At 37.9% G+C, this 26712-nt stretch overlaps 1 protein-coding gene across 1 annotated transcript in view; it reads right to left on the reverse strand.

Moving 5' to 3' along the window:
• Positions 1-26712, reverse strand: part of itga11a (integrin, alpha 11a) — an 82566-nt gene that overhangs the window by 39275 nt on the left and 16579 nt on the right. The window contains exons 3-10 of the mRNA XM_036584217.1: positions 9478-9590; positions 8891-8982; positions 7729-7843; positions 7290-7417; positions 6910-7058; positions 4351-4495; positions 3500-3665; positions 3132-3202 (exon numbers count right to left, since the gene is read on the reverse strand). Coding sequence (XP_036440110.1) covers positions 3132-3202; positions 3500-3665; positions 4351-4495; positions 6910-7058; positions 7290-7417; positions 7729-7843; positions 8891-8982; positions 9478-9590 — 979 coding nt within the window. The remainder of the gene's footprint in view (positions 1-3131; positions 3203-3499; positions 3666-4350; positions 4496-6909; positions 7059-7289; positions 7418-7728; positions 7844-8890; positions 8983-9477; positions 9591-26712) is intronic.

Raw genomic sequence — 26712 nt, forward strand, 5'->3', positions numbered from 1 at the left:
TAGTTCTGCTGTCATTAAACTAATTGTAATGAGTTATGAGACCATCTGAGTCGCACTAATTACAGTGATTAAAGTTTATTAGGAGTTATAGCTGATGAGGCCCAAATTAGTCAAATGAATCATTCATTAGTGATTTATTTACAGACTAATTAAGGTGAAGTGCTGGCTTCCCAAATGCACATTCACATATTCACTCTCTGTAAAATGAAGGCAAGCACAACTGCATGGATCACTGTACTGGACTTTAAACCAATAGATTCAAGGCCATGCTTGTGAAATGAGAAATGAGCCTCGGGAAGAGAGGAAAACCATTCTTGCTTGATCTTCACAAACATATTTTACAATTTTTGTGCTGCTCTGCAGTACGATCAGGTTTATGTGAAACAGCAAATGTGAAATAGCTAAATGGTCACTGCACATTTTCCAGTGGTTTGTGGATAGCAAAACACCACAAATACCTTGTAACCCATTGGAACCGTTTCTAAATCAATATTGCAGTGATTCAGTAAGTCTACCACTTCATGCAGTACATATTTCTTGGTAAGACTGTGTATATGTGTTGAAGACTATTGCCATGGAAACTGTGGAAACTCAAAACAACCAAGATTTTTAGTGAGCATTTAAATCTTCTTTCGTTTCATGGAGGAGAAATACTCAAACTCTAAATAATGACCGGGGCCGGACCAGTCACCATGTCCTAAATGAACTGTGTGGCTCATGTTGACATCTATTTAAACACCAGTGACTGTTTTTATGAATACATATAGTCTGTGAAACCCCCCCTCAATACAGGCTAAGTCATGGTCAGTGACCTGTGACCTTAGACTCATTACACTAGATTGACTGCGGTGCTTAAACAAACACAGTTATTACCACTGGATTAAATGCCAACAAACGTTGCGTAGGCCCCTTAATACAACCAATGCCATAAGCAATCATTTTTCCTCTGGATTCTCATGTGCTCAAACCCAGGTGTCAATGAGATGTACAAAAAAGAAGCCCCTTTTCTTTGCAAAAGGGAAAAAGGGAATTCAAAATCATTTATTATAAAGCAATATGAGTGTGCACTACACTGCAATGGATGTTCAGCTATGTACACTGGAGCTAAACTGAGATCTTATCTTCTAGCATCTCAACTGAACCTTGGATGAGATCTTCTAACAGAACAAATGTGTTCAGAGATTAGAGGTGTGTACAAAACAAAACCAGAACCTAGTCTTCTGAAATTACCAAAACAAATGGACCAAAACAATACTGTAAAAACATTTGACAGAATAAATACACAGAAGGCTCAACAATTGAATATGTTTCATTTTTTTCAGCATGTAATGTTTTTACCCTTTGTCTTTATTACAGCTTCATTTCTTATCAAGATATCTGTTTTCAGTTGTTTAAGAAATCTGCAGGGATATTCTTCCACACTTCCAAAGTTCAGTCTTAGAAGTTGGTTGCATTTTCTACCTCTTAAAATCAAAGTATCTTCCCAAACCCAGTGAGGATGAGGTCTGGACTCTGGAGTGGCCAGTGAATTGCTCTGAGAACACCACCACACATCCTTCCAGACTCATAGCATTTAGTTGTCTTCTCACAGTGGAAGGATGGACAGAAACACCTGTGGAGCTGGAATTGGTCTTATTTCTTAAAGATGAAAGCTTTAAGTACTATTTATCTGGTGATGACAGTTTTGGTGGTCTACCAGCTCTTGCACGGTTGTTAGGAGTCCCATTTAAAAAATATTTTTTTTAATAAAAACTCCTATTTTTTCATTTGTTTATCTTTGACTTTCTCCTTCCTTATGCAAGTGGATAGTTGTATATCTAATGTCTTTATGAATTTCTCCTGAAAAATTAACTTGTACCTAACAGCTGTTTTGGCTGTAAATTAAATAAATGAAGGGTGGTCTCTGACTTTCTGCACAGTATTGTATGCATTTAAAAAGCTTTGATATGTGTCTAGATATGCTATTACATAAGTAGAACTATGTAAACCCACTATCTAACAGTAAGACTTTTTGCCTGCTTAAAAATATTTTATTCTTTCTTTGTTGGTTTTAAACATAAATAAATTTTAGAAACGTCAGTCTTCAGTCTCACATCACGTTACTGAGATGATTTAAACCTCACCCAGATCACCTTCCCTTATGATTACTAATGGCTGAATAAAATAAATAAGCAAAGCAAATGTGACGACTCATAGACCACATAACACAGTGGAACATCTGAATATGTCTGGCTTAAGCCACAGTTTAAGCTGGCAGAGCGCAGCTTAAGTGAAAACCATCTGTGCATTTGGGGGACAGTTTTCTTCTAAAGCTCAAATATTCTTTCCAATAAGTTATCCTTCTTCTCAACACTCAGGTTGCTTCGTGTTGAGCAAGTGCTATCCCAGGCATTCGGTAGTCTGACGGATGGGATTTCCAGCCATCCCAGCCACCAGCTGCAGTTTTCCTATTTATTTTTTTTCCCACAAAAGCAAAATATTGTACATTTATAATTCCCGTGGCAGGTTGGGCCCCATTTGTGCCGATGGATTGGAAAATTGGAGCAGTTGCATCAGCAGACGGTGTGGCCTGGATACTGATGAAGATAAGTAGCGCACCAGCCCAGAACGAGGCTTGGAAAGATGTAGGACCTTCAGGTACAGTCTGGAATGTTTTTTGGACGAATTGCTGCTGATGGTTGTCCAGACTCGCAGGTACAGTTAGGAGCGTGGAGCTTACGAGACTGCGTTGCAGGACAAGCCAGCTGTGTCAACCCGTGAGCCAATAACTCTCATGCTGATATCAGCTGCAGACCCAGGAGAAAAATGCATAGGGGAAAAGAGAGATGTACTTTTCCTCTCTCTCACTTGAGGAACACTTCCTCTTTACCACTCACCACAGCATTCCTCCCTTGGGAGGTGAAAGCAGGGCCTTTCATTCACGTCTTTTTGGAATGGGGATCGGAAAAAAAATCCCGTCTGCATTAGCAGGGACAGAGACTGGAGGGAGCCATATATCATGATGATCTCAAGATCCATGGTGTACTGAGGCTGAATTTGGGGAGCCTAGTTAGAGCACGGAGGCAAAATAGACACAGAAAACCATCAATGTGTAAGACACCAAAGACAGACGGACAAACAACCATGCTTACCTGAACTACATGTGTGGAGAAACCGGCCTGGGACATCTGGAGACCAAATGCAGTCCCATTTTTGCTGGTTCCTACAGAAAAACAGAGCCAGAGTGAGCACAGAGGGAGGTGAAGGGGTCCTCCACTGGCTTAGAACTCACCACACTGCATTTCAGCTGAGTCTTAGAGCGTCTTAGAAAGAGTTATGACGCTGAGCATTTTTCAGAGTAAGGAGAGAGTGCTTAAGACTCGCTCCAAGTAGATTTACAGTGCAGTACAATGCCGAGATGTTGTAAATGTTTTATAGGCTGAGGTTTTTCAACGTATTATGGGACATGAGGCAATGCAGAGTGTGGTGCCTTGCTGGCCTTTGTGGGAAAACCCACTACCTTCCAAACTGAAGATTCTCTCTCCCAGAGCATCCACAATGTCTTTCAAGGCAGCTTCGTCAGTCACATTGAAGAAATGTTTGTCATCAGGGTCGCTGGCGATGTACTTGATCTCATTAAGAAAAGCTTCTGGGTTGATTCCTCGACGATTGTAGTAGCCCAGAACCTGGAGAAAGACCAGATAGGGTCCAGATTGTCAGACAGCATCCTGCCACTGCTAGCTATTAACCAGTCTGGAGCACACTTCCATTCACCATGACTCATTTCTCCTTAGGGCCAATGCTACTCCAACCTAGTTCCCTTTAAAAGAGGCTCAGACATCCAGCTCTCAGTGTCACAAATTCCGCTGGTGTCAGCAACTAAATGTGACCTCAAAAGGTTCCCTGCCCATGTTGCTCTGCCTCTACTCTAATTGTCCACCTCATTATCCCGGCAAGAGGCCGAGTTTTTGATCAGTACCAGACCAGTGCTGGGCATTCTAGCCCTGTCACTTTGGAACAGGTCATTTACACCTACGGTCCAAGCTCTTAGAGGGGATATTAATGGAGAGGGAGAGCGAGGACTGTGGCTTCTCTAGGTCAGGATGACTATTAAAACAGCATTCATTTTTGGAGCTGGCAATACCTAACTACCACAAAACTGCTTGGGCTTATTTGTATCTCACTGAGGCAATTCTTTTGTGGTTCAGCGAACCATGCATGTAGAAGTTTTATTTCACTGACATTATAAGCACCCCTTCTGTATTTGTACTGGAACAGTGCACATACTTTTTATCCCAGCTATTCACTAAAGCACAAGAACAAGAAGTATGCAAGCATGAAAAAGAAGAGAGAAACACAGAACGGACTCACAGCAATGGCATATCGAATGATGCCATCCTTCTCACTGTCGTCAATAACTTGCTGTAGGTCCTGGCTATCGTGTGACTCCCCGTCTGTTATCACGATCATGACCTTCTTTGCTCCTCTCCTCCCACCCTGTTTAAAAGCCTGAGATCTGGCGAAACACATGACATTTTTTCGTCAAATATTGCTTGAGGTGATTCTAAATCTAAAATTCTGCACCGTATTTTAACCCCTTAAGTGGCCAAGACCTGTCGGTGGGTCCAGACTTCTATTACTCACTCATGTAATGTAAGAATGACTCTATTGTTGATAGTTTCTATTGTTTTCCATGTAGTTGTTACATAATAAGCCTCTAGCCATATAATCTCTAAACAAAATTGCTGATGTTACAGTTACAGACCCTTTAAACATTTTACATATGCACTTTTTCTATGTACAATACTGTACAAAAGTCAGAAAAGCCACCATCTATTAACATAATTTCCACTCAAAACAGCCAGCAAAGCAGCATTATGTGAGAATTGGTATTTTTTGCTCTTGGGCTCCCCTTACAGTTGCAAATGTACTTCAGTTCCACATCACTGTGTGTTTTACACGCTGTGAGCCCCCTCATGTACACGTACATTTGTTGACCAAATGAAGGCTACAAAATCCGACTCCCCTTTGCATCCATTTGCGTCATGCAGGTATATGGACGCTACTGATTACACTTGCAAACTCAGTTGTTTCTATGTGGAAATAACAGGAATTATGTAATGGGTAGCGTCCACATGCCTGCATGACGCATGTGCATGCAAAGGGCAGTCAGATTCTGCCAGGGAGTCGGAATTTGGCACAAAACCTGAGAACAACAGCAGAAGAGAAAGAAACATGTTGAATTACAAGGTAGAGTAATTCTACAGGATTTTATTCCACTTTCAAGGCTTATTTGGCATGAGATTGACAAAGACTAACCAATTTTTTTAGGTGTGAGATGAATTTACTACTTTGCATGCTAGCCTAAAACAGGAATAAGGTTAGATGACTTCTGGGATCTGGAAAAACTACAAAAATCTGTGAGACAGGGTGTCACAGATAAAGTCACAGTCTACGTCACGATCTTTCATAAATAACTCTGGCAGGGATGTACACTCTGCTGTTGGATTTTCATTGTTTTCCTTTCATTGTCTTGTATCCTTTTATCTCTTTCAGCTCTCGCCAAAGAGTAAAAGCCAATCTGAGATTTACTCTTGTTCGTTCTCTTGCCTGCTCTCCCTCCCTCTCTCTCTCTTTTTCTCTTCCTCACTTTCTCCTACAATGTCTTTCTCTGTCTCTTTGCAGCCTCTGCTATGATGGAATACTGAGCTGCCTTTGTCTTATAGCTGAAGAACTGTTAAGCGTTATGCAGTTCTCACAAGAGGTTTCATGTCCACTCCTCCAAAGTTACATAGCACTATAGCAGGTGTTCTGGGCTTGGAGTGGCAATGACAGAGACATCATTCTCCCTATTATAAGTCAGTGTATCAAATGATTTGTTATTTTAAGGTAAAATTGTTACATGTTGCTTTAAGTACAATTTTCATTTTTCAGGAGATATTCACAAATTTTACATTTTAAAAACTGGAGTTCAAAAAATCATTAGAAAAATATAAAACAAATGGGACCCCTAACAACCGTACAAGACTTGGGAGACCAACTAAACTGTCACCACCAGATAACAGTACTTAACCTGTTAACTGCCACTCCACTTTTGCCTGAAATGGCATACTCGAAGTTAAAGGAGTGCTGTTCCCACATACTTCAGGCTACAGTCATGATCTTGGCCTCATTTGAAAGGTAACACTCATGTTTTTTTCCAACTGTCAGAATAATTGTGTATACTGATCTCTGAGACTCTTGTCATGTTATTAAGACCACATGCTTTGGATTATGATAGATAGCAGCAAAGCTTTCAAGGTAAGAACCCACAGATTTGCTAGCATTTGTTCATTTGGTACTTATGAAATTTAAACGAAACAAACTTTTACTGCTAGGAATAACGGATCAAACAATGGTTTTGATTTCAGCAGCACTGCTGTGTCTGATCCACTCATTCCTGAGCAAAACACACTAACATGCCACCACCATGTCAGTGTCACTGCAATGCTGAGAATGATCCATCACCCAAATAATACCTGCTCTGTGGTGGTCCTGTAGGGGTCCTGATCATTGAAGAACAGGGTGAAAAGGGGATAACACAGTAGGCAGAGAAACAGATGGACTAAAGTCTGTAATTGTAGAACTACAAAGTGCACCTGTATGGTAAATGGAGCTGATAAAATGGACAATAAATGTAGATACAAGAAGATGTTCCTAACAAAGTGCTCAGTGAGTGTATATAAGATAGGATGGCTATATTTTAGCAGAAATCCAGAGATTGTTTCAAGTATTGTACTTTCATGCGTCCACTACTGTACCTAATCATATTTTATTATTGCTTTATAGCACATTGGTGAAAGACTCTCTGTACACTGGCTTTGCACTGAGCTGTATGTGTTTGTGTGTGTGTGTGTGTGTGTGTGTGTGTGTGTGTGTGTGTGTGTGTACCGTGCCACATTGATGCCCAGTGCAGTGTTGGTCTCCTCTCCTCCCCTCTGTTCTATCTTTCTGGCAGCCTTCACCACATCCTCCACTGAACGAAAATCATTCAGCTGGAACTCAGTCACCACCTTCTCTCCATACTGGACCACACCAACCTAATTACAAACATATACACAAACCAGACAAATGACAAAATAAACTTTATGACATGCTTATTTGTTTGAAAAGTAGGTCACGTGACAGATTTTGGTGACATTCTTGACTTAAGCCCAGCAAAAGCATTCAGATGATAGATTTCATTATGTAAACCCAATATACCTCTCAATATTTTACATCATTATTAAAACCATTATCATTACAAGGTTATGTGAATTTTTAACCCATACCTGTATCTGTCCTGGCCCAATGTAGAACTTCTGCAGGATATTGATGAGAAAGTCTTGAACTTCATACCATGGGTAAATGGAATTAGAGCCATCCAGAACTATCACAATGTCCATATAGGTCTCACATCCTGAAAGAAATTTTTTGAAGTTAAAATATATTGGTTTGAGTACTGCAGCTGAAGTGTGACAATCTTTCACAAATATTAGTGTATGAAGATGCTTCATCTTTCTTACTTTCAAACATTTCAGGAGCATAATAAGGAGATTGATTCTGAATTCTATTGAACTTGTCATTTCCAGATAATTTTATGTTCAAATTTAATGTAAAATAGTGGTCATGGGCAAAGGAGTAGCTGGAAATACCACAGAAACGTCACAACCCAGAATATTCCTAGCTAAATCAAGTCTCAAGCAGAGTACACAGGTGTGCTGTGCTTACTTTGGAAAGCTGGAGCAATGGTGCGAGAGAATTTAAAGCTGGCGTTGACTCTGGAGCAGATTCCTGTACTGTAGTAGGAGCTGCCACATTCGTACGACCACAGAGGACCACACGCCTGAAAGTAGGAGAACTACAGTTAAATTCACCGACTTCCACTGTACCGACACTACAGTCTATACTGCTTAAGCAAATGACACAGCTATAATAACACAATATCATATCTATGGATGAGTGGATTGAGTGTATTTACACTCAGTATAAGTGTAGAGGTCTTTGATGCTCCTCAGTTACAATCAGTGTTGAGTACAAAGTAATGCAGTTCAGTAATGCAATCCTTTTTTCTGTAACAAAGTAGTGTATCACCTTACAATTTACATTCTTGTAATCACATTACCGTTATTGATTTGATAAAACGTACTTGTGTTACTCATAAATCTTTGACAGAAAAACTGATTACGCGTATTGCATTTAAAACATACATTTCCTCTATATAGATTATCTGTGACTGTTCTTGTATGTAACTTGCGCACATGTTACCTGCGTCAGCTGACTGCGTGACTCTGATTGTGAATATGAGCAGGCAGCATTGGCGCGGGAAGTCCTGTAAACTCGGCAACAAGCTATCTAGCCATGTAATCATGGTGCTATGAAACTGATGGATAAAGACCCCCACACTGAAGAAAATCCTTAAAGATTTTATTTCATGGCATAAATTTTGGAACTATTTCTAAAAAGCCCTTCTTATTTGTAATGGGCTTTGTTTTGGTTAGAGTTAGATTAGGGATACTGATAGGTCTCTTAAATTATGTTTTTATGATTGGCCATTTCATTCCAAATACAGTACTGAAAGAACTATTGTGTTGTCTTTTGTACTTTCCGGCTAATACAGATGTGAATGGGTTTTAGAGAGTAACACAGAAGTAAAAAAGTTACTAGTGAGATTTATTTTCCTAGGAAATATTATTCCAATGAAATATGTAATCCCATAACAGTAAGAGAGAAGTAATTAGCAATTTGTAATGGATTCCTACTTTTCAGTAACTACCCCAACACTGGTTACAATTGATAGATTTCATTTTGTTAATTTGGATTGTCCATTTACTTCAAATCAAGGTAGCAAGTGACCAGAGCCGAATATGAAATGAAACCATTAGAAACTCACCACAAAGCTGTTGTCTTTAGGGTTGGAGGTAAGCGTCATCCCCAGCCTCATTTTATCTTTACGTTCAGACACATTTGTCAAAGATATCTTTCCTTAAGGAGAACAAGAAATGAACAAAACAAACTTGTAAGAATAGCACTGGCCACATTAAATATGGTTCATGTGTAATTTTCAAAGGCTTCCTTACCCAACTATAAATAAACAACAATGTTATCTAGTAATACCATCTAATCTGGTGTAAATAGCTTGCAGATATGGCCTCTGCAAGCTATTTAGACATACCACTACATCCACTGTGGAATGCCATGCAGATGTGTGACACATGCAAGAGCACAGATGTGAAAATGTATGTAAAGAGAGGTATGAGGAAAGAATGAATCATTATGATGTTCTCTCCTGCAGCTTTTCACACCGAGAGCTGCCTGGTAACGCTTTACCCACACCACGACTCTAAGCCTTATCCAAATGATTAAGGGAAGTGTTGAGAAGTAATTACACTGGCACAGTAAAGAGTTATGATCCCTTTTAAAGTGTATTTACTCAAATAAATGTGTAGGGATAATCCTCTGGAATGTGAAGTGGAGTACCTAAATTGAGCTTGGTGCAGCTGGGGCCAGCAGCTCTCCTGCTTAAAGGACACTTATACACATCACCCGTTTGGTGCTGCCCATTTGTTTCTAATGGAGCTCCCACCAGTAACCTAAAAGTAAGCACAAATATGATTACTTTAAAAGTTGGGAAAATGAATAGTACAGTACTGTGCAAAAGTCAGAGACCAGGCTTCATTTAATTATTAATCAAATATTTAATCAAAATCTCAACAACCAAACATAATATCAGATTTTTCAGTATTCATTGTGTCCACCCTTTATCTTGATTACAGCTTTCATTCTCTTTTGGGAGCCTGGCTTTCAGATTTTCAAAGAAATCTGCAGGGATATGTTTCCACACATTTTCTGCTTTTTACAATCTAAGTAATGACAAGCACATTCAATGATACAATCTATTCAATCTATCAGTCTATTTCTTTTCTCAGTAACAGCTTCTTGACAGCTGCACATCCTTTCAGACTCATGGTGTTGAGTTGTCTTCCCACAGAAGGATGGACAGAAACACCTGTGGAATTTGTTTTGATCTGAGGCAAAAGTGGAGTTTGATTTTCTCACAGATGAAAGCTGTGAGTACTGTTTATCTGATAGTGATAGTCTTTATCATCTACCTGGTCTTGCGCAGTTGTTAGGCTGTATAGTTCAGTTTTCCCTTTGACGTTCATTTTTCTAATGTTAGACAATTGTCTTATATCATTTTTTTTTATTTATTCATTTATTTGACAGCGACAGTGGTCAGTACCCAACAGAAAAGAAAATATGTATATATATATATATATATATATATATATATACTGTAAATAAGCCAGAGTTAGCCCTATAGGCTAATTTTCATCTGTTGTCCCTGGCCAGTTCTCAAAACAGCAACCTAAATTGTAATAATCACAAATATTGAATCCCCTCAGAAATATTTCCTAAAAACTACTGTTTTGACTGGAAATTAAATAAATGAAGGGTGATCTCAGATATTTGCACAGTGCTGTATGATATTAAAGTCATAGAGAGTCAGAAACTATGCAAGCAAATCTATTTAAGATTAGTTAACTCAACACAGTTTGAGGAAAGCACATAATAGGAATGATAATTGGGTTTCTAAATAAAGTTTCCAATACTTGTTGTTCATTAAATCCATTTGGTAAATATGGAAAATTGTGGAAATCTGACTTGTTGTCAAACTGTCCCTTTAAATATTTGAAAGATATTTGAAAAACAAGGAAATGGAGAGGATCTTGAGACATCAAGTAAACATTGGCAGAATATTTGCTACTTGCTCAGTAAACGTGGATATTTTTGGCAAGGATGAAAGAAATGACGGGTATGTGGAATCAGTGAGGAGAGGGATGTTTAAACAGATTGAGCTGGATGTTGGTGTACTTTATCAGTGAAAACACACAAGGTGGTGAGGTATGTTAGGCTCCGTGTGTGTGTGTGTGTGTGTGTGTGTGTTGAGCATGTGTGTGCAACTGTGTGTGCTGTGACCCAGACTGGCATGGCACATAAACACACCTGGTCCATTACTACTGAACTGTAAACCTGAAAATATTACAGAGAAGACTCTCCTGTGGTGAGAAAACACAATACGTGTATTTTCAGTCACAGGCACGCATATGTCAGGTGCGTAGCCACAGCCTGGGCCTGCTCTGACTGATCACAGGCCTACTCAATCAAATACAGAAAAAAAATATTTATTAACCCCTTAATGTTGGCACAAAAAATGTCTATTTCTGCCATTTAATCTACTCTTCTCTATTAATCATATAATTTCTCACTGCTGATATTGTGTTCATTCTGATATATAAAAAATGTGATCTAACAAATAAAAAAAACTGAGATTTTTAGCTTTTTTGTGTCACAAACTACCTTTTTGAACATGAAGCACATGAATAGGAATCTAAGCCACACACCAGTGGCACTTTATCATTACTCTTTTAGCACTTTTAAACTTCAGTTATAGTGCCTCGTGTATGTTTATGAGGTCAATGAGAACAAACTGCTTCAGTCTGCCAATCAGCTGATCAGCTCACCAACCAATCCGCACTTAATAGCAGTAATGCTAGTGTCCTACTGCCCAAAACCCATATGCTGTAAAAAAAGGAAATATACATGTAATTTTAGTAAATTTCATCCTTCTGCTTCACTAAATTAAAGAAAGGTCCTGGACAAGTAGTTAGACACTATTTTAACTTTTTTGTTTTTAGCCATTTAGCACCATTTACCCCCATTCTTTGAGGACTCCGTCGTGGGTGCCCTCTGACATTTTGTAGTCATGTTTTTGATATAATGGGAGAGATAGGAAGTGGCAAGGCTCCACTTAAAACGATTTTGATGTTACTGTTTAAAAAGGGGCACGCACACTTATTGTAACTCCTCTGGCAACAGATTTAAAGGCTCTCTTGTTTTTACCGTGTTGTGTTAATCCTATGGGGTCTAGGGGCATTTTCTCGATTTTTGCATATCTTCTTAAATTGATCTTTAAAGGCACTTGCATACAACATGATACTCCCATGTTTCATATTGAAATACTATATTATCTTTGTTACTACTTTCCAAAACCACTGCAGCAACTTCAGCGGCTATAAACTATGTGCCTGCCATTTCATATGTGTCTCTGATGTTGATGGAAATGTAGATGGACACACAAATCCACCAATTCCACATGGTGAGAAGCGGATGACGTGTATCTCAAACCTTCTTCATAGCCTCATAACTTCAGATGTGAATCACATACGATCTTGCAATAAGATTAAATCAAAACAGCAGAATCTATAGATTCAGAAATGTTTAAAGCATATTTCTGCACTGTGTCATCTCAAAGATAGAGAATTTGATGTGTGGTTTGTGGACCCCAGAAGGTTAAAGCTCCAGCTATGGTCAAAGTGGACATGTAAAAATGAGACCATGACAGAGTATTCATTTTCTACCTAATTCCCAAAGCCAAAAATACATTTACAAAATGTAAGTTTATGTTAAAAAAGCTGATGCATCTTGGGTGCATAAAATGCTCTTTTACTACAAAAGCTAAAATGTCATAATGTCAAAGTGTCAAAGCAAATGTCCACTCACAATGGTAAGACATAAATGGTTCATAAACATTTTTCATGCCTGCCATGGCAATGCATACTTGATGGTTTGTTGTGCTGTTCTTCCTTCACATCTTAGCTGTCTGATTTAACAGAATCATGCAGAAGCATTTTAAATGGACATAATGATGACTACACTGCTGTCTGCGGTACAGTGAAGACTGATATTACGACAATGCAGGACAAAGCCAAAAATCTAACATCCTAGGTTGCCTACTCACTTTTTCACAGGCTTAAACCAAAAAATTTATTTCTGCCTACACCTCTGGCATACATCATTCAAGTGTGATGGCAAAGGCTCTCTAGAGAGCAGTTTTCATGAGTATAACAACTGTAGAAAGCAGCAGGATTTCTCTCACGCTAAATACTCAAGGTGGAATCGTTACACCATTCACAGAGCACTGGTCTAGCAGTCCTCATGGAGAGTCAAAAGCAGTTTATGGATTTCATGATGCAAATTCTTTTCCCATGAAAGTAGCCTCAAAGGAGAAAGAGAGTCTGATACTGTTTAAGATTAGACAGTACTTCCAAGTCTAAATGGGCCTATAAATGTCAGCAAATGACTTAAAGTGTTAAGAACATCAGTAGCACCAAAGTGTTCTTTCATTCTCATAACCCTAAAAAGTGACCTTGCGGTTAAAGTCAAGGACGGAAAGAAAAACAACTGAGACAGCGTTAAAGTAACACGAGCACAACAGTTCAGACAACATGAAGAACAAAAATTCTTTCATTGGAAAAGACAACCAGTTTTATGACTCTTGCCCCAGTCTTACTTTAAAGAGCAATACTTGTTATTAAACTGCATATTTTCCCTAATGGAGCACTTTTTTGCCCTTTTAAGATTGCAACATGAGCTCTACAATCATTCAAAGCAGTTCTTACTAATCTTAAACAGTAAGCTCCTTTATTCACTGATATGCATTCTTTCAGTATATTTGGAGCGAATGCCTAATAAAACTTGAGGTCTAGTGCTCATGGTTCCTCATCCACCGCAAAGCCCCTTTCCACTTAATTCTACATTATTCTCCTTGATGACGGATGATTCAGCGTTTTGGAGGGTTCCAAACGTGTCATTTAAACATGGCGCCAGCAGAGCAGAAGGAACACGTCTTAATGTTGCTCATGAATGGTCTGCTGACATGAAGAGTTTTGGCGTGCCAGACAGTAGGGGTTAACACGCTACTCTCATCTCTTCAGGACGGCAGTAGCTCAGAGGAATGAAACTTGACACTTGTTTATTGCAGATCCAGACCTCCGTCAGTGCTCAGCTGCGGGCCAGAGGTCATGCTGTCGGACCTCTGGCCCCGAAACACAGCTCCGTTTCAGCACGCCTGGCTTGGATTCTCTACAAAATCTGGATCTACAAAAGTTGGATCTAACTTTCTTAACAATGAAGGTTTCTTTCTTTCAACAAATATAGCTTGTGTTGTGCTGTTTGTCACAGACATAATCCTTGGTTTATTTAACTAGATAATTAATGACGTTTTGAACTGCTTTCTTCTGCTACTGCTAACATCTGTAGTCGAGGCTTCCACACCAACATTTGCCAAATATCTCTGGAAATAATCTTAGCTAAGTAGGTTCTGATGGTGCCGATATTTCTACAGCTATTAATATTGTGATTATTATCACCATTATTACTTTATACCTTACGTTACACCAGAGGGTTCATTTCAGGATACAAATGGCTGAGAAAGAGAGAGAAAGAGGCTATTAAGGCAGTGATTTACAGGTGTTTAGCTGCTTCTAGTCCAATCACACGAGCTGTTAAACCATCTAGCGTACGACTCATTAGGGTCAAGTGTTCTTCGTGCACCACAGACACACTGAGAGTGGCAGCGCTGAGGTCACCTCACCAATAAGGAACACCAATGGAGGCAATACATATCCTCCCACAGAGCACAACTACACAGGAGACCCTGAGTTCATTAAAAAAGGCTCCAGGGAAACGAGTGAGGATTGACGTGCCATGAGTGTTATTCCTGTTAGGAGACGGCGAGACACTGGACATGAAACCAAATATCTCAGGTCTAAAGAGAGAAAGAGAGGGGAGTGACAAGCTGTTTCATCACCTTCATATATGTTCAGAGTCTGAAGCATAAGGAAAGGTACTCATGCATAAAACAGACACCCTCTAATCTACAAATTCTAAATTAGTTACTGACAGAGAAAAACCTATAATAGAACATAATGTGTTCTATGTTCACTGCTACCATATAAATATATTGCTACCACAGGGGATTTAAAAAATAAAATAAAAAATGAATATATATATATATATATATATATATATATATATATATATATATTTACCACACATATAGAGGCACAAATTCTTCTTCACATCCAATATATATATATGTATGTATATATATATATATATATATATATATATATATATATATACATAATTCCAAATATAGTAAAAAAATATGTACATATATTTCTCAGTATTCAAAATTAGCATAGCAGCCAAATTAAAAACAATGGAAAATATGTGTACATAAACTCCTTCATATCCAAAATTTATGTGCATGATCAAGTTAACATAAATGACAATGAAATAATAATTTATGTTATCAGAGACACCAAGGAAGTTTTTGTACAACACTTATTTTCTTCTTCAAGAGTCCAATAAAGGTTAACTGAAACCTTTATTGGGCCTATCTAACAAATCAGCACTTACTTATTTTTTTACCTTCATTTATTAGTTGGTACTCCCTTTTAAATAAATGCAGTTCAAGTTGTATGTGATTGACAATTATTGGATAATGCAGTGCTAAATGTCCCACATGTGGTAAACAATGACTCCACTTCAGACAGGAACATGTTGTCATTTTAAATATATGCCATATATAGTTATATACTGTATGACATATGGCAGTATTCATCGTTGATATCAGAACAAAACCTTGTATCTCCATTTTTGCCAATTTTCAGTTTGTGACATAATTTGAAAATGCCTGTTGCCCTTTACATTGTGTGTATTTGGGATTTCAGGAAGGATGGACCAAAAAAATCACCCAAAATTACTTGGAAAGAAGTCTGGTTCCATTGACTTACATTAAAAGTAAGTATGTTTTTTCCTTCTCCTGTAAAGTTACCATTTTGGAGATATCAGGTTTTGCTCCAACAACAGCAATCCTATCTGAAAACATTTAAGAGAGAATTTAGCAGTTCTTTTAACCAATTTACCAGATCTATGAAAGGAAGGGAAACACACCACCAGAGGTGCATATCGTTCACAATAGGCATATGTTAATTTTGACCAATTGTATTATTCATGTATTCATTAGAACAAACAGATATTTGGTCGAAGTTAGGGTTGTACACTTACTTTTTTAGGTTATGGTGTTAGGAGGCTAACAAAATTCAGTAGTACAAAATTTTGCAGCTTGCAGAGGAATGTGTTTAAAAATACGTTTATACATTCAAAAATAACCAAGGCCTTGGCTTTTGTGTCAGTTTTTGTGTTGGGTGAGCTAACACTAGACAAACCAGCACCACAGTAGGTGCTAATGAAGACTTGTCACCTTCTACACAAAGTCTTTTCTGTTCAGTGGATGTGCAACGTATAAGTTCATCTGAGAAACGTATTTTTGCTGTGGCTGGACCTAGCTAACATCAGCTAGTGTAGCTAGCTCTGCACTTCTTAGTCACGTCTTTAATAGGCACTCTTGTTGCATAGTAGGCAAGGCATAATATAATATAATACACTCAGTCACAAATATGGGCAAAACTGACACATTTTAAAGTCATTAAAACATATGGTAGTTTCATTGAACTGTTAGCCTGAACATTGTCTCTGTTTTTTTATGAAATATGATGAAATGTACCAAACATCCAAATAATGATTTCAGTATTCAGATACTGGCACCTTCAAGAGTTAACAGAGTACTCCAGTACCTGTGCACATCTCTTCCAAATGAATAAAACATAATAAATCACAATTGTTGCTGAATTAACAGCCTGAAAGTCTGTAAATGTTTTTTTTAAACCTTTATGCATATAATCAACACTGTAAATGATTATCTTGCTCCTCTACACATGGCCATCATTCTGCTAAATCAAATTTCATGAAAAGTCTGCAAAAGCAAAGCCAATGGTAACAGTTTAGCCCTCTCAGAGTTCATGATTATGTTGTGGTTGTTGGTTTAACCTGACCATTTTAGTCTGGATTGATTAGTCTGGCCTGCCAAACCACTGCATCACATGCATGTGAAGATGGTTTAGGCTATTATTGTATTTCAGCTCTATTTTAACCCAAAAGAGGGCTTCTGTTAGTGTCCTGCTGCTTCAAGCATTCAGAACTAAAGACCAAGCGAAGGTCAACACCCAGCATGGGAGATCCACTGCCACCTTTAAAAAAACAAACACACTGATGTGTGTGGGTGTCTGTGGATGTGCGTGCTCTGAAACTCATCACCTCATCGCCAGGAAAAGAAAATGTACACTTGAGGAGGAAAGATAAACATGCATTCCTTGCAAGCTTTTTTTTTTATTTCTTTTTCTTCTACTCATCACTGCAGGTCTTGCTCACTGTCCCAGAAAGGAATGCCTACTGAATAACAGTTCACCCCTATAAAGTACTGTGCAAAAGTCATAGACCAGCCTTAATTTATTTAATATCCACTCAAACAGCCATTAAATACATATTTGTTTTTCAGCATCAAGAATAAAAGAAGAGAATATCTTCAGTATTTAAGAGCTCCCATCCTTTTTTGGGTGACTTACTGTAGGTTTTCCAAAGAAAATTTCCACATCTGCCAAGTTCAGTCTTAGAATTTGGTTGTTTTTGCTTCTCATTATTGACCAGGGTATATTTTGGTTTTTCCATCTGAATTTACATGACCAAATCGTAGGGCAAATTATTCAGTAACTGCGTGAAATAAATGTAAATTTTTTTATTTTATTTATTTATTTATTTATTTTTAAAGCTCCCTTCAAATTAACAGAACATGTGTTTTATGATCATGCAAATATTGCTATATGCTTACAATTTACTGCTGAAGGCCAAAAATCTTAGATGCTCTTTGTATTATTTTATACAAAATATTTTTTACAGAGTATATCACTGAAGAGACACCATCTGTTTATAGTTTATAGCCCAGATTTGTGGAAAAATGGGTCGACTTTCAGTAGACTAAAAAAAATTGTGAGTTCAGCTTCTTTTATTATAAGGGTTTAAAATTACATTATCCATCTATTTGACTGGAAAGAAGACAGCTACAGCTCTCATATGACACCCACCTTTTGAATGTAGCTTATGAAATATGAAAGTTATGAAGAATATGACGAAGTGCGTTTTGGAAGCAGCAGTGGTCTCAAGGAGTTGAAAAGGTTAAAGTGATCCCAATCACACTCAATAATGTTGAGGTTTTGACTCTGGGGTGGTCAGTCTGTTGTTTTGAGAACACCAGCAACAACTTTTCTTTGCTTATTGACAGCTACACATCCTTTCAGGTCTCTGACTTTTGCTCAGTACTCTATATGATACAATCATTACCTTATCATATAGGTCAGCTTTAATGTTAAGCTGCTTTGAAACTATGGGTTGAGTTTCCACTGAGATCTAGACTTGAGACAAAAGGAAATAGTGTGTGCAAAAGTCTTTTAAACTCTGTTCCACGAGGGACAAATACCGTCATTAAGGAGCTTGAGTTTCAATGGCCCGTGCTGATGGACGGAAAATGAAATATATACGTATCAGAAATGCAGATCAGAAAAATGTATTTCTGAAGTGCCGCTTTACTAAACTCTAACCAAAATCAGCTGTGTTTCCACTCCTGAACTGCCTCTTAGTCAAAGGTCTTTTATTGAGTCATTCTCTCTCTCTCTCTCTCGCTCCCCCTTTCTGAACTCAGATTCTGTTCCTATCCAAATAGCATGTGTCGATGGTTACAGCAGACAGATTGTACCCATAGTCTTCAGGATGCATATGAGCTGAAGAATCTGGCACTTGCCACAGCAGAAATAGGAGGTAAGGATGGACCTCAAAATATTTCAATCTGGCTTTGATTGACTGTGTTGTGTGAGCCTCTGCTGAACTGAAATGACCAAAAGAAAGGTCAAAGCAGTACACTTAAATGGGAAGAAATACTCAGCATATAAAAGACTGGCATATGAAAGCACACACATACGCTGCACACGGTATACAAAACCACATACACTCTTTATTGGACCAAAGGTGAGTTGACCGAGTATGGAGCTGCATGCCCCTAGAGAGCACTCCCCACTTCAAAGAGGCATTGAGATCCCGAACCCTCCAGTGCTTCTTCTGGAGACCATGGGATTCCTGAAGTAACCAACACATCCATCACCCCAGAAAAAATCCTGTGCCCAAAAACACCCATATGGACCCTGAGACTTGCACAAAGCCAGCTGTGTGGATCACGATCTGCTTTCAACATCATAGAATAAGGAGAAAGCGGTAAAGTTTCACTGGAGGATGCCCAGTGGAGCTGAGTGGCCTGAGATGGATATGAGGAAACCAATGCTGTGTTACTTGAGTCCAGGACAGAGACTCATGTAAAATGTGAGTCGCAATTTCCGCAACAAGGGCTCAGATTTGGACTTGCACTCATCTGTTTGAAATGCGATAAACAGTAATGTTGTTCTAAGCTTTAACTTCAGTACCAATTTGTATTCCAAAACCTGTCTGTGGTGAACAGTCTATGTGGTTCTGTACACTTCAATACAATATGAATTTAGGTGCCAGTATTGGTCAGAGCTATATTTACTTTTCTAACAATGGGCAAAAATGTGCATTTTGCAAAACATTTTATTCTCCCATGACCAGTCCAAGTTCTATTGACCACATACAGCTTGCCACGGCTCAGATAATGTGCTCAAGAAGCTCCTTTACAGGAAAAAATGGGGGAGGCAATGTTGAAAAGAAGTGTTTTGAATTTCTTTGAATCAAATCTGCACATCCATTCCATATCAAAACAGTTATTGTCAAAAGTAAATAAACTGAGAGTAAACCGAAAGTTAACTGAAAAAAGTGTTGATGTAATAAATGTGGAAATCTTGCACAAATCAACATTTCCCTTAACTAAAATAGGCATGCAAGTTTGGGGATCTAACAGAACAATGGCCCCATTAGGTCACGGTCATAGCCAATTCCAAATGTTTCTCTGCAAGAGGTGAAACCAAGTGTGCATGCACTATTGCTCTGCATGGCTTCTGGTTGTCAACAGCAAACCGTAGCGACCCATTTCCAGAAAAAAATATTTCAGTTGTTTTAAAAAACAGATTAGCCACGGTGGATTGACCTTAATTTACTTTTGCAAACATATTTCAAAACTTATAAGGTAGATCAAAATATCTTAATGGTACCAGAATGTATATGTTTGAGGAGTAGTTTCCTTTCACCTTTCTTAATGGAGTGTAACAGTACATAATTGTTTACCTGCATATTGTATGTCGTGTTTAGTCTATAAAGGCAAACTCAAAGGCCTAGCTGATCACAAGATGCTCTTTGAAACATGCTTTTTCCACCCAAGGAAAGGCAAGAGGTGAAGGATAGTGGACAGGGAATTTAATCTTAAAGGGTTTATCTTACACCTTCATTGACTTGCAGCAATTAATAAATGGTTCACAAGTGGTGAACCATGACTAGCTAAGCCTTCAGTTTGGGTCATAAACATAAAAATGAGACAAAATCACTTCTACAATCATGCTAATTTGTGCTAGCACCACAATGGAATTTTAGCAGTATGTTAGCACTAAGTTAATGCTGATTCAGATTTGTAACATTTTTTGGTCATTCTAGATTAAAAGTGTGCATTTCAAGCTTGTAAAAGACATTCAATGTTTTATTTGAAACTTGTAACAGATTAAAATTTATTTTATCTTGTAGCTGTTTCATAGTGACTCTTTCAGAGCCCTGATATTAAGATGCTAGTGTTTTCCCCTGGACTGATGTGCATGGGTCATGTTTTCTCTTCCGTTTGCCAATGATCACACTATTAAGGATTCCAGAAAGTCTAGAGTGACCTTTTTTTCTTCTTGGTCCACAATTTATGGTCTTTGTCAAACCAAACAGTGGATAAACATTTTGAACTACATACATATTTTTCAGTAGATCTACAGACTTGAAAATGACTGCCCAATCACAAGTCAGAAAACTGTAAAGAGTAACAGTGAAACATTACAAATAATGATTATGTTGATTATTTAAACAGACAGACGTTTTTAAGTAAACATTACAGGTCAAAATGCTAGCACAGCTCTCCTGAGCTACAACATTTCACTAGAACTTACTAGAAGAAGTCAAAGACATGCACTGTGTGAGTGGTCTCAACAAGGGTACTTGAGAACCCCGTTAGCCACTGCTACGACACGTGCCAGTATTTGAATACTGAAATTACTATTTAAGTACTTGTTCCATTTCAGCAAAGGAAGAAGGAGAAAACATACAGAAAACAAAACAGACTAACATTTAATTGAAATGCTGACTTTATGTTTTAAAAGGGTAGTAAAATGGTACAATTTTTCTCATATTTGTGAGCAAATATGTATATTACACTGGGCCATTCTGAAACGAGCGCCTGAATGTGTGCTTATTGCCAAAGCTGCATTGTTAAGGGTGTAATTTAGAAGGCAAAGATAGCACAGCTTTCTTGCTAACTAGGTTAACTACTGTAGCTGATGTTAGGTAGGACCAGATATAGTGGACCTATATTTTGCTGACAAACTAACATGTTGGCACATTGTCGACTGTGGAGAAAATACCTTGTGCAAAATGACAAATTCTCATCAACATTCAGTGCTTCTGTTAGCTTTAGTGCTTAAGTCTGATGAGGCAGCCCTCTCTGTTACTCATCCAACAGAAAAACTTCTGATTTTTCTATGGTTTTTTTTTTTAAGACAAAAGTTTTCAAATGTGTTCCTTTGCTTGCTGCTAATTTTTGTGCTACTGACTTTTTTTGCATTTTACCACAAGTGTTATTACTTAAAAGAGTAAGCCACTGGCTACATCAATAAGGTGCCAAAGTAGTTTATTTTGGATGTTTTACACATTTTTTTCTTTCCCCGCAGTTACCCGCTCATTAACTCTTCAAACAACACAAATTTGTCAGAATGCACATCCTTAGTCTTAACATCTGCTTAAAAGCTCTAATCAGAAATCACTCAACTGGCAGGAGATACTTTAGTAAACTCTCAGCTAGTCCTGAAGCAACTGTGGGGCTGCTTTGACTGTAAAGGATCAGGGTGCTTTAAGACTTTTTAATGGCATCTCATTGAAACTCCCAGAAAAGGAGACAGTGCTCGGGTCTTAATTTTATCTTGGCAGCTTCTCTGCCCCTAAAAGGGTGCTAATAAGGCCACTGCTGATCAGGAAGCATACCTCCGTGACTGCTTTATGTAATCCTGCCTGACTGATTACATGTTTGTTTCTGTTCCAAACACAGTGCGTGTTCTAATAGGTTTTAAAGAAACTAACCACTAATTTGTGGAACATAGAGTTCAGTATTTGTGAGACGATAGTTAGAAAGCTGTGAGCCTGTAATTATGCACAAATAGCATCTGACGTTAAAATGATCTAAGCTTGCTGAGGCTGCACAAATTTGCGGAGTGCAGAATGCATCTGTTACTCTGCTACTTAGAAGACTGAGAGGTTTTCATAAAGGCCAAAGCTGAGCTGTACTTAAATGTACTGTATGTTCAATATCTTGCCAAGACGGAGGGGGGCAGGGAAAAAAACAGAGCCTCCAGTGAGGTCTGTGCAATCCAGGGTCTTGCTAACCACAGTCGACTTGTTTGTAAGAGTTGCCAGCCCCTCTACTAGCTCCTCATTGTGAGTCTTGAGCTCAGGGAGTACATCTTTTTCCAAACAGCAATGCTGGGGGCCAAGGCTCCTCCAAGAAAACATGCAGTGAAAGAAAGAAAGACATAAAGAGAGAACGAGAGAGAGAGAGTAAGACTGAATTTCTGTGTTCAGTGACCTGTGGCTCCACTTTAAATCATTATTTTATTTCTCTCGTAGGACAGAGAGTGCAGACAAAGAGTCAGTGTCCACTGACCTTCGGTCCAGCATATGTCAGAGCCCTTCGATCAACTCAGTAAACATAATTGGCATCATGAGTCACTTTCTACATAGTAAATAACTCAAATTGGCTGGGTAAACATGCTCTATGGCTCCTTTCAAATGAATCATAGCAACATAGTTTGAAGGAAGGGAAAACATGGGCTTAAATCTGGCTTTCTTAAGGCCTTCACATGTTGCGAAGAGTCAAAAAGTGCTTCTGAATGGAACTGAGTGACAGCTGGCAGTGTCCTTTAGTGCCTAAAGCATATCCCCTGTTCAGTATGATCAAAAGTTGTCAAACCCCATGAAGACAATTAGCTTCTGTCCACAACTTCTCTGCTCAGTACCTCTCTTTTTCCTTTCACCCAGAGCTGAGCCAGTGCAAACACTTCAACTCCTTGATGCTCTCACATGAGCCCAAAAGAAAAATATTGTATTAATTTCTCACTATGAAGCAACCTGCTGTGCAAACTTCCATTCCATTAACTCTATAGAGTCTACACTACCTTTCACGGTCTTATTTGTGCTAAAGAAAAGTAGTTATGTTTTTGCTCTTTCTTAACAAACAGTAATAATAAATATGATTTCACCGATATGCTTCAGTAATCGAAAACTAAAGATAAATGATTATTTTAACGCTCTTGTATTTATTCTTTTATGTAATGTTTTGGCCTCTGCGATCTTCATCAAAAATGACTGTCTGACGAAGATGCATGACGTGTTCTTAAACTGCAAAATTGTTCATACCTTTGTGCCCTTGAGTGTGCGTAGATTCTGTTCTCATATAAAAACAAATCCCAAATCAGAAAACTTGTTCATTGTCAGAATCTTCGTAAAATGGGTTTTAAGAAGAAATTTCTTCTTAAGAACAGTTGGTGAATGAGGCTCAGTGATTCCAGAAGGTAGTGTATGTTCATTATATGTGTGCACTGTAAAAAAGTGATGCAAATTTGAATATCATTCTATATAAATAAAACATATTATTTTGAACACACTCTCTCTCTTTCTGTCTCTCTTGTCTCTCGCACGCGTGCACACACAGGAGCCAGGCCAGGCACACACAGCACACTAAAAAATTTCCTTTGGCCTGTAAATGATTTCCAGATGTGGTGTGAATGGGGGCTAGACAGAGGGGGGGTCTGTTTGGCAGCCGCTCACTTGAGAAAGTCTTTGTTGATATCTCCAAATATCAGCCCAGCTAAACTGACAACACACTCTCCAATTTAAACTACAGGCTAGCCACTGAGCCATTACGGAGAGCTATCTGGAGAATGTAGAATAGGCAGAGGGATTTTCATCATGATCTGGGGAACAATAGGAATGTCATTCTCATTACTCAAACAGGAATGCGAGTTAAATGATCCTTTTCTACTAAAGAAGCTTTCAGGTCACAGAGCTGATGTATGGAAGCGGCACGTGTACTGTTTATGCGGAGAGTCTCTAACCAACCCTTTTCTGCTCTGATAGCATTGATGTAGGGCTGGTCTATAAGACAATATTTACTACTGTCATGATAAATTACATTAATATATGCTTTTCTGAGCATATTGTGTATATCACCAGGACAGTAAAACAAAGTGCATGTTTGATTAAAAAGAGGGCCTAATCAGTCCTGTCTGAATGTGAGATGTTGAATATTGTATATGTATTGTATATAATAAATGTATACAGAATTTCCCATAGTAGTTTTTTTTTATCTTAGCAGATATCAGAAAAAAAATCAATATGCAGAAGAAAAAAAGCTAATTCTGCCTTTTACATTACTCTTCTAATGCAACCTCACTGGCACCGTCATTGAGCCTATTTTAAATGAAAAGAAAATTGTATGTATTTGAAAATTGTATGTAATTGTATATCTAGTTGTATGCTTTTGTCATGAACTACCATTTTAATGCAGGCATATGAATGCATAAGACTGTCTGTAAGATTTAGGTCACCTCTTATTGTTACTTTACCTGAGAAAATGCCACCAATTTGCAAAATAAGCTATTAACAATTTGAATTCTGATCTAAAAGCATGCTTGGCTTGTTCAGAAACTGCTGCACTGCATCTAATAATAATGACAAGGGTATGTGTATTATCGCTTCTTCCTTTGACACGCTATTTGATGCATTAGTTTAACCGGCATAACGGTTACATCACAACCAACAGAGCAAGTGATTTAATCAGTTAAAGATGCTGGCATCTACTTCTTCTATTAACATCAGTTCATCTCAGAGATCCAATCTCAGTCACCATGGATCCTGTAAGTCTGATTGATTTGAAATTTTTCATAACACTCCTAGATTTCGTGAGTACAGAACAACTTTGTTGTTCTGTACTCATAAAATCTAGGAGTGTTATGAAAACATCAAAGTTGTTCTATAAAAGCAAACCAGAGACCCTTTTACTTCATTTGCAATGAAGCTAAAGTTAGGGTTGTGAATACACTGAACTAACTGAATTAAGAAGCATAAATGGAGCTCCAGCTGCAGATGCTGACAGTCAGTAGCCTGAAGAAATATTCTAACTGTAGAAGCTGTAGAAGCTGTAACTGTGTTCATTATTTGTAAACAGCTGAATCAAGAACCATGGGGCTCAAAATGGAGCAAGAAACTCATGCTCTTGAGGCCTGTAAAAGGACTCCACAATACACACATATATATATATATATATATATATATATATATATATATATATATATATATATATATATATATATATATATATATATATATACCCACTACCTCAAAAAAGGAGTTCTTCAGGGCTTCTACAGTAAAGGCAATGGTTATATATCGAGCCATGACGAGTCAAAGAACCTCTAGAATGCTTAAATGGTTCTTTACATGGTTAAATTGTTGTGCTCTGTGATGGAGAACCTGTTGTATACAATTCTTTCAACAACCTTTTTCTAAGAAATTGTTATGCACTATTGTGCAAAAGTCAGAGACCACCTTCCATCTTCCATCTAAGTTACACATTTTTCAGCGTCAGGAAAATAAGCAGAAAAATGTATTTAACAGAAAATTACACAGAAGCCTCAACAACTAAATATAATATTATATGCTTTAGTACTTAGTGTGTCCACCTTTCGCTTTTATACAATCCACCTTTTGCTTTTATACAATCCCTTTCTTTTTCCAAGACCTGCTTTAATTTTTCAAAGAAATCTGTAGGGATATTTTTTCATACCTCCAAAGTTCAGTCTTAAAAGTTGGTTGTATTTTCTGCATCTTACCATTTAAGTAATCCCAAACACATTCAATGATGTTGAGGTTTGGGCTTTGGGGTGGCTGGTCCATTGTTCTAAGAACACCAACAGCTTCTCAGTAAAGCTTCTTGACAGCTACACACCCTTTAGACTCTTATCTTCTCACAGTGGAAGGATGGACAGAAACACCTGTGGATTTTTTCAGATATGAAGCAAGAGTGGAGTTGATTTTCTCTTATCTCTCAAAGATGAAAGCTTTACTTGTTGTTTATCTATTGGGGACAGTTCGGGTGGTTTTAAAAGTTTTTGACTTCTAGTTTGAAATATCCTGTTGTTTCACTTATTTTCCATTGACTTTCCCCTTCTTATTCATGTGCATCTTGTATGTCTTGAAAAATATCTCCTGAAAAAGGAATAACATGTACTTGATTGTCATTTTGACTGAAAATGAAATAAATGAAGAGCGGTCTCTGATTTTTGCACAGTACTGTATTTAGTACCAAACAGGGTTCTGCTGTAGCTACAAGTCAAAGAACCTTTTAGGCACTTGATAGAACTCTTTTTGCTAAGATTGTATGTTTAAAGTAAATATGGATATAAACAAAGGTGGACATTTTATTTTTATCACAATCATTTTTATTTCGGTGATATAAATTACACATTTCTGAGCGTTTGTCAGTACTTAAAGAACACTGACCAACTGCATATTTCATTAAGAAGAAATTCTAAAAGAAAGTCTCATTTAACCCCTTAAAAGGCCAGTTTTATTACACACTTCTATAACCTAAGAATAGCTCACCCAGTTTACATTGATGTCCCTGTAGACATTGAATAATAAGTCTTAGTATGTAATAAAGGATTTTATGGAGTTAATCAGACTTACTGCAGTACAATGTGCGAAATAATG

Source organism: Colossoma macropomum, unplaced genomic scaffold, assembly GCF_904425465.1.
Source record: "Colossoma macropomum unplaced genomic scaffold, Colossoma_macropomum, whole genome shotgun sequence".
In the NCBI taxonomy this organism is placed as follows: domain Eukaryota; kingdom Metazoa; phylum Chordata; class Actinopteri; order Characiformes; family Serrasalmidae; genus Colossoma; species Colossoma macropomum.